This window comes from Mustela putorius, unplaced genomic scaffold, assembly GCF_011764305.1.
Source record: "Mustela putorius furo isolate JIRA1106 unplaced genomic scaffold, ASM1176430v1.1 tig00003834_pilon_pilon_pilon, whole genome shotgun sequence".
In the NCBI taxonomy this organism is placed as follows: Eukaryota; Metazoa; Chordata; class Mammalia; order Carnivora; family Mustelidae; genus Mustela; species Mustela putorius.
This window is the reverse complement of record NW_025421987.1, coordinates 110,959,388-110,974,977: the sequence shown is the minus strand read 5'-3', so window position 1 is coordinate 110,974,977 and position 15,590 is coordinate 110,959,388. Positions and strand designations below refer to the sequence as shown.

Genomic DNA, 15,590 nt, shown 5'->3' with positions numbered 1-15,590 from the left:
AAATGTTTTGTTTTCACATCAAACCACAGGTGCCTATTTCACTCATAAGTTATTTGTTTGGTTTCCTTTAAGCAATCACAACAAACAGCCTTATTATTCAAAGTAAATGACACAATCTTCACAGAAAATTTCTTCAAATTTAAGCTTACTTCTATATTGAATTTCATTATCTAAATTTAATTGTCTTGTTATTACCTCACTGTTGATCACCTACCAGGATTTTTTTTAATTAACTTTTTTTTGAAGACTTTGTCAAAGAGAGAGAGAGCACAAGCACAAGCAAGGGGAGGGGCAGAGGGAAAGGGAAAAGCGGGTTCCTTGCTGAGCAAGGAGCCTGATGTGGGACTCAATCCCAAGACCTGAGCCAAAGGCAGGTGCTTAACTGACTGAGCCACCCAGGCATCCTGATCACTTACAAGGATGTTTTAACAATAAAATAACATACACATAGTATTAATGTGTATGTTACACAGCAAATGTTATGGCCAATATTTTGACTCACGTTTGTGGAAAATTCTAAAACACATTTCTATACCAAGCACAAATCTCTCAGCTTATTCAATTTCACATATTTTTTTTTTACTTTAGGTAATCAATTTTTATGTTTTTAAAGGAAAACACTATTTATTTTATACACAATGGTTAGGGATACGGTAGTGGCTGATTTAGAAAGCCTTGAGACTAAATAAATGTTGCAGCAGGTCCCTACTGCTTTCATACTTCATATAATTCCACATGCTATATAAGAAAATCAATCTAACACACAGCAGAACAATGTCATTGCTGATCGATCACTACTTCCTTCTGCAAGTTTAAGCAGGGGAAAGTGAACACATGGCTAGTTAAACTTTCCAGTGACTACACAGCTTAGGTACTCTCTATCATCAGGGATAAAGAATCCTCCCTTAACAATCTCTGTACTTTCGAATCCATAGAACAGATCTCTTTTTCATTTAAAAAGAGATAATCAATAACCCAAGAAGTAATAAAGTCAACTATTCCAACATTTGAGCAGAGAAAGAATCTGAAATGCCTGAGAGCATGTTAGGGCTGCTAGGAAGAGAAACATTTGCAAATCCATTGGCATATTTCTTATTCATAGATATTCCCTTATTTTTTTGTCCTTTCGTAAATATTTACTGAATGTCTACCATGCTCTAGAGCCTAATGCTGTGACTACCCCCAACATCAGCAAATAGCTCAGAACCTAGAGGGCTACGTGTTTACCTCAACAAATTTTGAGACAAATTTAATGACTTTAAAGAGGCAAAAGGCATTTCTGTTTTGTCATCAATATCTGCTATCACTGCCATTACATTTCCCATCTTTTTATTTCATAATTTCTAATGGTCAAGGTCAAATTATTTAATATAATAGGTAGAATGATTTTTAAAACTTCATCTGAGCCTTGATGTGTCAGTATTCAAAAGCTATTATACTACTGATGAGCACTGGGTATTGTATGTAAGTGACGAATCACTGAATTCTACTCTAGAAACCAATATTGCACTGTATGTTAACTACCTAAAATTTAAATTTAAAAAAAAAAAAAAAAAGGCCTATTACACTATTTGGGATCCTTGCAATATCTTACAATCAGGTATGAGAAAGAAGAAAAATATGTAAAGCAAAACCTTGAACTCTCTAATATCCAAAACAGCATATGCATGTGTGGGAACCAGACCCCACTTCTCTCCTTCAGCTTCAGTCATCATTCCAGTTGATGCAGTGATGAGGACATCCCCTTTGTGAAACCTGGAATGACCCCAATAGACAAATAACTAAAGGAAAACATCAGATTTATACCATCAGATCACACTATCTTTCCTTTAGTCTAATAGTTTACATGAAAATTTCCACAAATTTGACATCTTTTCTAAAATGGGATATTCCCAACACTCCTTAGAGAACAAGAACTACGCTTCTTTTCACAACATATCAGATAAATTATTACATTGCCCCACCCTTCTCCAGTTTTAGATAATTGTAAGGTAGAAACTTACCAATGAAGGAAAGCAAATGCTAAGTTTTCAAATGATTTACAAATGAAGTTGAAGATGTGAAATACACTTTGACAAATCTTCGAAATTTTCTAGTTTCACTACTGAATATGTATTACTGCACAACCTTCCCATCTCTACCTATGGATTATTCATTGAAGGCTTAAAAGCTGTCGTCTTCTTTATATTCTCATACTTCTCTTTTTCCACGTTCCCTCAAAGTAAGTACTTAAGAAGTATGAAACAATTTGCCCATATGACATATTCCAGATTCAAATGTTTTGGATTATTTATAATCTGGATTAATTGTCACTATCACTAAGGATGACTTAGGGCTGGCCATAGCAAGTACATAAAGTGAAGTTCATTTTCAAAACACAATTTCCTGGAGGTACCTAGCTTACTCAGTTGGTGAAGCATGTGACTCTTGATCTGGGGGGTCATGGAGTTTGAGCCCCAAGTTAAGTGTAGATTACTTAAACAAACAAAAACAAAAATGAAAACACATAAAACCAGAATTTCCCTAAATAACTAAAAATGCAGCCTCTGTATTATCTCTTCTAAAGGATGAATTTGTAAAAACTGCCTCTTTTACTATCAAAGAGAGAGAGGAAATGTTTACCTTTGATAAAGCATTCTGAAAGAATTATCCTTACTGAAAGTCTGGCTATCTGAATGCATAGCAATCCTTTCTGGTATCCACCCAGTCAGTGCATGAAGATCAATATTCTGCCAACATAAACACATTTTCAGGACTGTCAATATTGTTTCCAAGCTCTTTAATAAATCCCCATGGTAGCTATTAAATATCATCAATTGTTTTCGACCAGTAATACGTTTCTTATTTAACTCAAGTTTCTACCCCGATTTAAGCACAAGTTTATTCCTTATAATCTGTTGTTTTTTCTGAACACAACAACTGTCCTACTGGTAAATACAATGAAAACTAAAAGCTAAAAACATGTTACAGATAAAAGCTGCTTTAATAATGACACTGTCAGTCACTTAGTGAGTTCTTAGAACAGCCACTTTTCTAAAGTCTTACATATATTCTCATTCTTTCTCTCTCTACGCTGCACTGGGTAAATTAAAAGGCACTGAATTAGAAACTAAACTATAAATATATTTGAAGAACAGAACAATTGAGCATGTAGGCCAAGAAGATATTTTAATATCCTGTTACATTTAAGTATGACCTATACATTCTTTGCCTAGCATTATAAGAACTAGGAGTGTGAAGAAAGCCTGGTATTAGGTGGGAAACTAATCAGCTATGAAGGATGGATAACTTGCATACTTTACTTCATTTAATTTTCCCAACTCTGAAAGGTGGGTATTATCCTCATATTACAGACAAGCAAAGATGCTAGGAATGGTTACATACCTTTTCTAAGGCCACAGTCTGGTTAGTGTCCTAATTCAAAGTTATACTAATCTAATTTTTGGCATAAGCTCAGTCTACCTCATCCAACTAAAGGACACTGGCACACACCTTGATTTTGTAGGTTAAGCAGTGTTAAGACTGGGAAAAACTAAAACACAAACTCCTTGAACCTGAATTTATAATCCAAAGAATACACATAAGGATGACAATATGACACATCCCTTTGATCTGAAGAGACTTCTTTGGAAAGGTATGCTGTATCTAATTGGTCCTGTATCTCAACATGACAGCAGACTTGCATTTTAGGCTTCCCTGAATCCTTTACAATGCAGTATCCTTGTGAAAGAAAATAGTTTTCCTTAATAAGGTGATTGATTAACATTTTTCAGAGGTTCAGATTCTGTTTCATTTTCCTTTAAATAAAAATATCATCTATAATCTCTCACATTTAAAATAGTCATATTAGATAGCATAAGTCTGTGTCTGGATCCTCCAGATACTTACCGAATTGGATCCTGGGAAATCATATCCTCCCATGACCTTCATATATGCTTTTTCTATGAGAGAAACCCATAATTCACTTTTGTTGTTAGAATAAGAACAGAGCAATTCTCCCTTATGATCAACAGGTAATTGATCATCAATGATCACCTAGAGAAAGAAAACATTAATTTCCTTAAGTGGTACAAAATACTTTAAACCCTTTCTATCAAGGGAAAAAAATACCCTTTCATATAGATGAAATAAAAGACATAATATGCCCATTATTAAAGTAATGATAGCTTCATATTTCTAGAATCTGCTCAATTTATAAAAATTATAAAATAACTAAAAAATGTCTTTATTCCATTTTATAGGCTAATCTCTGTCATGTGATCACCTTGAGCCAACTGGTTAAATGGATCTATATCATCAAAATTATTACAGATTCTAGAAATGTACATTTTATCTAAAGTAATTATAAAAGGGCCTCACTTTTAAGGTAAATAATATTTCTACATATAATTTTAACCTAAAACTGCAAAAAGACTCATGTTATGTACAGTTGTAAAAGAAGAACATTATGGCCAAAAGATACATTTGAGTAATACAGGAAGTGATCACCACAAAGATACAGTTTCTAAGTCACACCAGAAAGTGATTTGGGAAATGAGAATAGGAAAAATTCTGATCTAATACTAACAAGAGGATTATGCAACTACATTTTCAAAGATTCTTTAAACAATGGGTTAAAGACTACAGAAAAAATCATTCCCAATGATTCCGCTTAATTTTTAAGTAATCATCTAGAGCAGCGGTTCTCAAAGGGTTTTCTTAGCAACACCGGCATCATCTGGGAACTTGTTAGAAATGCAAATTGTGGCCACACCCCACAAACTGAGGGGTACAGGACAGCAATCTGTGTTTAATTAAGCCCTCCACATGATTTTATACATACCAAAATCTGAATATTACTGAGCCACTGAGCAACTTCTCAGACTGAAAGTATCAGGGGATTTGTTTAAATATAGATTCTGATTCAGTAGGTTCAGGAAGGCGTTAAATTTTTCAATTCTAACAAGTTCTCAGATAAGTGCTCATGTTGATCCATGGACCTGAGCAGACAAGAGCTAGAGAATCCCAACAATGCCAGGCCATTACCTAAGTTCATAGTTCTTAAAAAAAGCAGTATAATTTCAGACTGTATATATTTCACAAAAGAAAACATAATCTGAAAGACTTCTTAGGTTTGAGGTTATGACTATATATATAAACTCTTGTGACCTTATAGTTTGCCCTATTTCCTTTCCCTTTTAATCAATTAAGAACTATCAGATTAAAGTTTAAGCATTAGTAATCATTAGCCCAATGTTACTTTTTGAAACTTTCTATAAATTTCCCAAAATCATCTTTAAAAAGACTTTCTTAATTTTTAATTATTAACATACGATGTTAATGGTAGCAATATGCATAACACCATAACATTTCTTAATGATTCTACTCAATATTCAAAGGTGGGGAAGGAGAGAGAAGGGGTTGGGGTGGGGAGAGATATTATTCACCTTTCTTGGGACACCATTGAGGTGAAGTTTTACCATATACTTTCCACATGGATTGTATTCTGGCTCACCATCCTTATTCTGAGGGTAAATTATGCTTTTGTAAGGAAAATAAATATTGAAATACCAAATTAATATTCATATAAACTACGCAGGATATTATATTTTCTTTAGACATATGCTATTGTCTTGGCAATTTTATAAAAACAAACAATATTTTTCTGTGATAGGCTTAGGAAAAGAATTTCACTCTAATCAAAGTGCTTATTTAATATAAAGAAAATATCTTATGAGATCATAGAGCAGGGCACAAATTTCACAATACTCTGAAAAATACTAAGTTTCTAATTATAAACTCTAATAAATTTTCTAATAAGTGGATATATTTTATGCCAGCTGAAATAATCTTCTCTCACTGGCTCAAGAGCCATTTCAATCAAGAACTAAGGCAACTAACTACAACTCTGACAGAGATAAAGTTAACACAATTCTGATAAAGCTACACAAAATTATTTAGTAAGACATTTGTATCAGTATCAATTATTTTTACACTATATATTATTTACTTATATAATCTATTTATCCAAGATGGCAAATAGCTTAAAACAAAGGTCTGTGTTTAATTTATCTTTGTGATCTCAGGACTTACACAAAAACCACTAAGGAAAAGATGCATGAAATATTATAATGCTTAGTTTGTATAATAAATGATCTTTAGCTAACAAAACTTTAAAAAATTGAGAAGAAAAACTATTTCAGTAACAGCAATCTAAAGCAGTTTTAGCCAAAAGAAAGATTTTCTGTTTTCCAGGTACCATATTAAAAGTTAAAAAGGTGGCATTTTAATATATTTTATTTAACCAAACTTATTTATTTAATATATTTTATTTAACCAAACTTATCCAAAATATTGTTTCAGTGTGCAATCACTATAAAAATTTGAGGTATCTTCCAATTTTATATTTTTTGGGCTTAGTTTTCAAAATCTGATGTATTTTACATTTACAGCTCATTTTGATTCAGATAGACCTTTTCAAGTATACAATATCCACATGCAGCTAGTGGCTACCATATAGCATAATATAATTATAAATATGATATGATTTTACTTTGACCAATTTTATTTCAAAACATACCTATTTCATATATATTAACACATGTATATACATTCTTAAGACTATTTTATGAAATCTTTCCACATTCACAAGTCATCTGTTTAACATACAATGCCACAATATTCTTAAGTGATATGCCTTCTTCACTTTCTATGCAGATAAAACCAAAGCTGTTAACTTCTAGTCAAGAAACAATTATATGAAAAGGGCCAAAGGGACAAATACAAAATTTTACCTGGTAATCAACTTCTTATTAAATCGTCTTTCATAAGCTGCACTGATAGCCAGTGATGCCACAAAGGAACAATCTGATACTATTGTCTGTTAATAAGAATGTGTTAATATATTAATTCATTCATGTAATTTCAACATTACAACAATATTTAAGCACTACACCTATGCCGCCTTTTTATACTGAGTTAACTGCTGCTTGAATACCAAAATGAACAGAAATGCTATATTGCAAACTATTTTCTTCAAATAAATTCCAGAAAAATTGAGTAAAATCCTTCAATAAAGTTAATTTAGAATAAATATGTATTTCTTACATGGATAAAAGCATACTCACTGAATCCACAAGTTTTTAATAATTTAAAGGCATTTTTAAAAAAGTTTATTATAATACGACCAACTAAACTGAATATGCACATCAAAAGATTCTTGAATCACAGTATTTCAGGACCATTACTTTTTAATTTTTTTAGGATTGTATTTACTTATTAGAGAGAGACAGTGAGCACAAGCAGGGCTGGAGGGTGGGCAGAGGACTTCCCAGACTTCCTCTGGGATGGGCAGAGGAAGAAACAGACTCCCCACTGAGCAGGGAACCCAAAGTGATCCCAGGACCCTGAGATCATGATGTGAGAGGAAGGCAGATGCTTAACTGATGAGCCACCCAGGTACCCCAGGATCATTATTTTTATACTAACTGGAAGACATCTGTATGTCAATGCAAAACTTAACTGAATAAAGTTTGCAATAAAGCCATATTGTTGTTACACCACTGAAGTTTTTTGAATAAGCTTAGTATCTTTCTTTTTAAAAAATACCTGTTTCTCGGGGTGCCTGGGTGGCTCAGTGGGTTAAGCCTCCTACTCTTGATTTCAGCTCAGATCATGAGACCAAGCCCTGTCTTGGCCTCCATGCTCAGCATGGAGTCTGCACGAAATACTCTCTCCCCCCATTCTTCCCTCTCCTCTCCCACTTGTGTTTGCTCTCTCCCATATAAAATCTTAAAAAAAAAAAAAAAAATCTATCCTCTTATTAAGGTGAGGCTGAGATCCTCAACTTTCTCATCTGCAAAAATATTCTGATAAAAAGGGTCTATATAAAAATCTGCAATTCCTCAAATCAGTTATTCATACTCATTATCTCAGTATGCAAAGTGTGCAGAATTTTTCCAATTATACTCATGCATCTTGACACATAATAAAAACTAAGAAAATCCCCAAATCTATATTCAAATTACTTCAAAATGTTAGCTTTCATATAAAAGCATATAAAATGTTTACCTGCTTTATGCTAAAACTGGACACAGTATAAATCATTGTAGGATTGTTGGTGAGGTCTTCTGGTCGTACCCATTTGGAAAATGTAGCTTTTTGTTTAGGTGATAATGGTAGCTTGCCCCATCTATCACTGAGGTAATAATAAAAATTAAATACTACTACTACTAAAATTAATCTTTAAAAAATGACACAAAACAAAATTAAGTTTCCTAGAGATTTATTCATTTATTTTTTTGGTATAATGATCATAGCTATTATATCATCCTAAAATAAAGCTCTGGTAAAATCTGGCTCTTTACACTTCACCATGAATCCAGTCAACGTGTTCATTCTTCTCAATTAAAAAAATATAAATTTATTACTGCAAACAGGAAAGAAACTTAAATTCACTCATATTTACTTTAAGAATATACTTTAAAAGTTTACATTAGCATATTTAAGAAATTCAGTTTCAGTAAAATGGAACTATTAACAATAATAAAAGCTGATTCAATTCAAAAGGACCTAGGAAGCTATAGATCCTTGTGATGGGTCTTGATAAACTCTTTTCTGCAAGGCTAACAATGAGAGTAGCTAATTACTGATTAATAATCATGTGCCAGATATCATGCTAAAGTATTTTATATATACTGTTCACTTAAACTTTAAGACAATTCCATTAAAACAAATATTTCTGGAAAAGGCTTAAAAGTGATTTAATAACTTGCCAAGGTCACATAGCCAAAAAGTGGCAGAACTGGCATTTGAATCCAGGTTTAGGGTGCCAGATCCACCATTCTTATCTATTACCCTCTAACTGTGTGTTGGGAATATGCTGTGTGGTATTTCTCGAAGACTGATGTATAGCACAAGATAAAAAACATCTACCTTTCCTCAAACCTATTCTAGAACAAGGGTAATAGTCTTGAGATTTCACAAGATTTCTAGGGTAATACAAAGTCTATGATATGCAAAATGAAGCAAATAAACATTTTTTAAAAATTTTATTTATTTATTTGACAGACAGAGATCACAAGTAGGCAGAGAGGCAGGCAGCCAGGGCTGGGGGGAGGGGGAGCAGTCTCCCTGCTGAGCAGAGAGCCTCATTCTGGGCTCATCCCAGGACCCTGAGATCATGACCTGAGCTGAAGGCAGAGGTTTAACCCACTGAGCTACCTAGGTGCCCCTATAACATGGTTTTTAAAAAAAATTACTGACACTGGGAGAAAGGTGGTTTTGTGGTCAGGTGTTATCTACAAACTCTTACACATTGTTTTCTTAATTAAAGGACATCTATAAATGTTTAATAAACCAAGATTTATGTAAATTTCTTAGACTATTATACACTTCTCAAACTTTCTGATGATCATTTCACAGAACCACTAGTGTTCTGGTCATTTTGGTACCTGTTTAGGAACAGTAGCTGACTAAATAGAAAGTAAGTTGAATGAATTCAGAAGAATTTAAATTTTAAAAAATTTTAGGTAAATATATAAAGTCAATTCAAATCTATAATTATATTGTATTATTAACCTGCTGTATAAGAATACAGATTCCTTAATATCTATTCTCTTAAAAGTCACCACTAAGTTATCAAATTCAGTGTTTACTTATAACTTTAATTTATTAAAAACATTTTATAAATATGATTTATATTCACTTTAGGATTTAAAAATACATGAACCGAATAGAAAAAAAAAAGGTTTAAAAATTACTCAATCTTTCTCACCAAAGATTCATAAATTGTGGAGTCCTTTTTTATCAGTCTGTTACCTTTGAGTTTTGAAATATTTACTGTTACTTTTTCTTCTGATTATCCTACTGTAAAATAATCTAGAAAAACAAAAATGGAAAAATCTTGCTAGAGTAATCTAGTATTTATTCTTGATTTTTCTCCAAACTTACTTAATTCAGCAAGTACTTACTGAGTACCTACTGGGTGCCAGACACTGCACTATGCACTGGAGCATAATTAAAACAGACATGTTCTATGTCCTTATGAAACATAATCCAGTGTGGAGGACTGGCACTAAGTAATCTTATATAAAACATATAAAATTCCAATTGTCACCAGTGCTATGACTAAATTAAAGGAGTTTGCATGGCATCGTATTTTACTGTTTGATTATGTTGTAAGCATTTTCCCATATTATTCAATTTCTCAAAAACTTGATTGTTCATGGCAGTATAGTATTATTCTTATAATGTTTTGTTGTACGAGCACGAAAATCACGATTTATCTTAATTTATTATACAAAGATTAGAACGACAGGTTTATATCCCTACTTGGATATAACCATTGAAGAATGTATTATTCTAATACATTCACACTTTCACAATTACAATATTATAATTTTACAATTACAATTGTAATATCCTGTATATACAATTGTATTGTAAATACGATTACAATACATATTGTAATATTACAATATTGATGACTACCTTTTATATATAAATCTTTGACTACATCTACGAACATTTTTTTGAATTGGTCTCCTGAAGTGAAATTACTGGTCAAAGGGATAAACTTTTTGTTCGCTTCTTGGTTTAAACATTTTTTCTTTCATTTCTTGTATTTATAGATAAGTAGAAAAAATGATGTAAAAAATGATGTATTTATCGATAAATAGAAAAAATGACACATCAGATATCTATAGTGGTTGTCTCCAGATAGCCAAACTGGGCGATTTTAACTTTTTTAAAATATTTCAAAACTTTTGCAATGAGCATGTTCTATTTATTAGAAAAAAATCAGAGTTGATATTACATACCAATTGTATAAAAAGAACATAAGGGAAAAGTAAAGAACAAAAGGGAAAAGTATTTGAAATGTACAAACTTTGTAATATAATTTAGAATTTAACAAGATAATTATTTTTCTAAGTTAATCCTTATTATATAACAATATAACAAGCACTACTAAATGCTTTATATATATTTTTTAAAGATTTAATTTATTTATTTAACAGAGATCACAAGTAGACCGGGGGGTGGGGAGAGGGAAGCGGTATCCCTGCTGAGCAGAGAGCCCAATGTGGGGCTCACCCAGGACCCTGAGATCATGACCTGAGCTGAAGGCAGAGGCTTTAATCCACTGAGCTACCCAGGCGCCCCTAACTGCTTTAAATTTTATTAATAGCAGTAACACTATGAAGTAGATTGTATTCTTATTTTAAAATCTGAGACAGAGGGGCGCCTGGGTGGCTCAGTGGGTTAAGCCGCTGCCTTCGGCTCAGGTAATGATCTCAGGGTCCTGGGATCGAGTCCCACATCGGGCTCTCTGCTCAGCAGGGAGCCTGTTTCCTCCTCTCTCTCTCTGCCTGCCTCTCTGCCTACTTGTGATCTCTCTCTGTCAAATAAATAAATAAAATCTTAAAAAAAAAAAATAAAATAAAATAAAATCTGAGACAGATTTAGTAACTTGCTCAGCATCATACAGCTTACAAAACTGGACAGTTTAGCTCTAGAATCTGTGCCCTTAGTATCGATCAATGCTATAGAGCTCCTCTGATATAAAAATTTCTTAGACTCTAATCAGTGACTAGCATCACATCATTGCCTGGGTGAAAATAATTAGGTTGACAACTCACTGGCTAGATGTCTAATTTTTGCTCATCTAAGAATAGCAAAACACTAGAAAATGAGAAAGCAGCTCTCTTGTTCTTTACAGAGCCTTTTATACAATTGGTATGTAATACATATCAACTCTGAATTTTTTCTAATAAATAGAACATGTTCATTGCAAAAGTTTTGAAATATTTTAAAAAGTTAAATCACCCAGTTTTGCTCTCTAGAGACAACCACTATAAATATCTGATGTGTACCTTTACATCATTTTTTCTATTTACCTATAAACATAAGAAATGAAAGAAAAATATACATATAACATCCAAATTTTCTATTTTTAGATTTACTATATTGAAAGCATTTCCCCTACATCTTTCAAAGATGTTTTTATTGGTAGCATACACACTTACTATAATAATATAGATGTGCCATTATTTATTCATTCTCATACTGTTGCCTATTTAGTTTGTTTCATTCATTCATTTCATTCACTGATGAATGCCCTTATTCATCTTTAGTCAAATTTTTATTTCCTTAGAATTAGTAGATGCTGGGAGTCATGAACCAAGTAACATTTTTAAGGCTTTTTTTTTTTCCCCCAAAGACTTTATTTATTTGACAGACAGAGATCACAAGTAGGCAGAGAGGCAGGCAGAGAGAGAGGGAGAAGCATGCTCCATGCTGAGCAGAGAGCCAGATGCTGGGCTGGATCCTAGGACCCTGGGATCATGACCTGAGCCGAAGATAGAGGCTTAACCCACTGAGTCTCCCAGGCACCCCCATTTTTAAGGCTCTTAACACAAGCTGCCACTGTCCTGGAAGGCTGTGCTAACCAACATTTTTCATAATTAACCCTTTCCTGAACTGGACTTTTTAAAAGTAAATAATGATACCGTTATCATTCTATTCCACTTTTCCATTCAGTTCTTTCTTTACTGACTTTGCTGTTGTGATTCAAACACTGATTCAACAAATATTTACTTTGTGTCAGGTACTGTGCTAGTGTAATGGTAGGCAAAAGAAGATCCGCATGTGCCCATTACCAAGCAAATGACCACACAGATACTCTTGCTATGCTGCCTTACGTTTTTCCCATAGCTGTACCTCTCTTCCAAACTCTTTTATTATAAATTTTGATTTCACGGCTATGAGCTAAATTGGATTTCAGAGTATGGAAAACTACTGAAAAATTAGAATCATCTTGGAAGTAAAAAGTACAATAGTGCTTACTTACCAGAAAGGCATTGGATAGGCAAAACGTTCCCTCAGATCAATACTCATGAAAGGAACATATTCTATACCATTTATTTTTGATGTTGTCCTATAAAATACAAGGAAAAAACCCTAAAGTAAATATTTAAGTTTACCTTAACTACCAATCTTATCTGAAATTTATATGACAAAGTATGGCACTATAATAACATTGACAATCTCATGTTGTTGATATCTTTATTTGAATAAAATTTTCACAAAATTAGTTGAATACCAAAAAATAAACAACTCAATTCAATTCAGTAAAACAGTCTCAAGGCTTACGTCCTTTACAACTAAACTATGGTCTCAAGATAAGCCTATACTATAGGTATTGGAAGTATCCTTGACACCAAGACACAAAATGAATTCTATCCTAAGCTCAAAGGGAGAAAGCAATTGCTTTAGTTACTTTGGGATTTAAAAAAACATGACAATTACAATTCTGGAAAATATGTTCTTCCTATTTTCTGGTTATGAAAATGAGGAATGTGTATTACAAGAAGGAAGCTATAGCTATATGACAAATTAAAGAAATGTGGCTTATAGTAGCTTTGCATGTTTTACATGTATGTTCAGTAGTATGTATCAACTATTTCCTTCTCCTACTTCTTTCCCTCATTTTATTTAGAAGTAGTTACAGGGTAGTTTCACAACTTAGCCTTTAGGTAACAATATTCAGTGAGACTGTGACTGACTTTGAGAACTAATTAATACAGAGAGCAACAGATACAATAACTGTGTATCCTCATTTTTGAGAGGATGAGAACTTTTCACCCGTATAAAGGATAGCCGAAATCTGTTAAGTAGAAATATTATTGTTTCATTGCAGCATGAAATTCAAATGTGTGTAGAAAGGAGCACATGGATGCTAAGTAGCCTCAGTGTTAGACTGGTACTGTCTCTCAGCTCTAAAATCTATTCGTCTTTGCCTTGCTGTGTGTTGTGGGGGGTTCATATGCAATTTTTCCAGGCAAAATGAGACACATTAGAAGAATTAAAATCTTCAGTAGGAAAAAAAAATGCCTTCAGGTGACTGCTACAAACGAAGAATCCCTTTCAACACAATTTTAGGATATTAAAAGTGAGAAACTACATGACTTGCACAGCACTAAGCAGCTTGATCTCCTCCAACTGAAGAGCAGCCACACTGGCTCAGAGATACATCCCATCTACACTGGCTCAGAATGCAATCAAGAGGATTTCCTCATCTTTGTTGTTTGCATTTATAATATACCCTGAGGCTGCTTCTAGACCCTGAGTTAGCAAATTTTTTTTATAAAGGACCAGATAGTACATTGCTTTGGTTTTGTAATGAGGTCTTTGTCACATATTCTTCTGTTTTGTGTTTGTTTTCTTTTTTTTATAATCCTTTAAAGAAATGTAAAAACTAGTCAAAACTTCAAGCTTCCCTTTGCTGACCCAGGCCTACACTATTTCAAGGTTAAGTTTTCTCCCCGTCAGGGCTCTGGTTACCAGCTACAGAGATGATAAGTGGTCCACCATAGCTCCGTTCTGCTGTTTGACCTTTAGTGTTCAATTTTGAAGTATGCCAGAATTTTTAGGAAAACACATGTCTGGTAGAAATGCTAATATTAAAATATACTATAACACATTTTAACTATTTCACATTAAGGCTATGTGACAATATAATTTTTAATTTCATAATAAAAGCACAACACACTATATAACAAAGATATGATTACAACTCAGCAAACCTAATGAAAATAAAATTACTTGCACTATGTTAACAAAATTATTCATTACAATGAATCATAAAATTATTTACCTGAGAACTTCTATTTCTTCTGCTGTATATCTCTGTCCCTGTGCATCACATGACTGTGGACTTATAAAGGGTTGAGGTCTTTCCAGGAAAGGACTAGTCCCTAGAGGAAAATGTGCTCTTGTTGGAGGTGGCTTTGGTTTGATATTTGTTGACTTGATTTTGCATAATGGTTTTGTTAAAGGCTCACTCAATGCTTCTGCTCTGTAACAGAAAGAGGTACAGAAAAACTGTTCTAGTTTTTCTTCTCACATTTAAGTTTTCCAGAAAATAAAACTTATTTCAAGAACCAGTCAAGCTCTCCTAATGTAAAATTAGTATAGAAGATTCATACATATCAATCAGCAGTTCACTTCTTAAGCTACTTCCAAAAATAAGTATTTCACAACTGATCTACAGCAATTGATAATATTGCTGCTAACATTAATTTAGCACAAACTGCATGTCAGAAACTATGGAAGGTAAGGGGATACAAGAAAGTATAAAATGCAATCTCTGCTCTTAAGGTGTTCACAGTTTTGAGGGGGAAAGAAAGACAACTGCATCTAAAGTGACAGATGCCAGAAGTACTGTATGTGAGTAACCATACAGGCAGATGGTATTAACTTAATGACGAAGAAAAGAGAGTCAGGGGAGGTTATTCTGAATCGATGCTTGAGCTGCAGAGAAGTTCATCTGGGGAGTAAGGGAGCATTCTAAGTAGAGAAGAGCATGTGCACAAGTATGAAACAGCATAGCGAGTTAAGATAACTTCAAAAAAAAAAAAAAAGGATGAAGGCCCTATGAAAAGTACAAACAAGAGGCAGAAGGAGAGGGGACCAGGGGAAAAAGTTGATCATGGAATGTCTCACATGATATTCAAGGGGATTTTGGCTTTGTTTTGTCAAAGGTTCAGTAAGCTAAAAAACAGAAGTTCTTAACTTGAGGTCCACATATGAACTCCAGGAATCTTGTGAAC

At 33.3% G+C, this 15,590-nt stretch overlaps 1 protein-coding gene across 2 annotated transcripts in view; it reads right to left on the bottom strand.

Moving 5' to 3' along the window:
* The window catches only part of CAPN7 (calpain 7), a 42,209-nt gene that overhangs the window by 15,884 nt on the left and 10,735 nt on the right, over positions 1-15,590 (bottom strand). For both annotated transcript variants that reach the window (XM_045088929.1, XM_004773571.3), the window contains exons 5-12: positions 14,636-14,836; positions 12,830-12,916; positions 8,050-8,176; positions 6,774-6,859; positions 5,427-5,520; positions 3,889-4,035; positions 2,623-2,729; positions 1,635-1,755 (exon numbers count right to left, since the gene is read on the bottom strand). In XM_045088929.1, the coding sequence (XP_044944864.1) occupies positions 1,635-1,755; positions 2,623-2,729; positions 3,889-4,035; positions 5,427-5,520; positions 6,774-6,859; positions 8,050-8,176; positions 12,830-12,916; positions 14,636-14,836 (970 nt within the window). The remainder of the gene's footprint in view (positions 1-1,634; positions 1,756-2,622; positions 2,730-3,888; positions 4,036-5,426; positions 5,521-6,773; positions 6,860-8,049; positions 8,177-12,829; positions 12,917-14,635; positions 14,837-15,590) is intronic.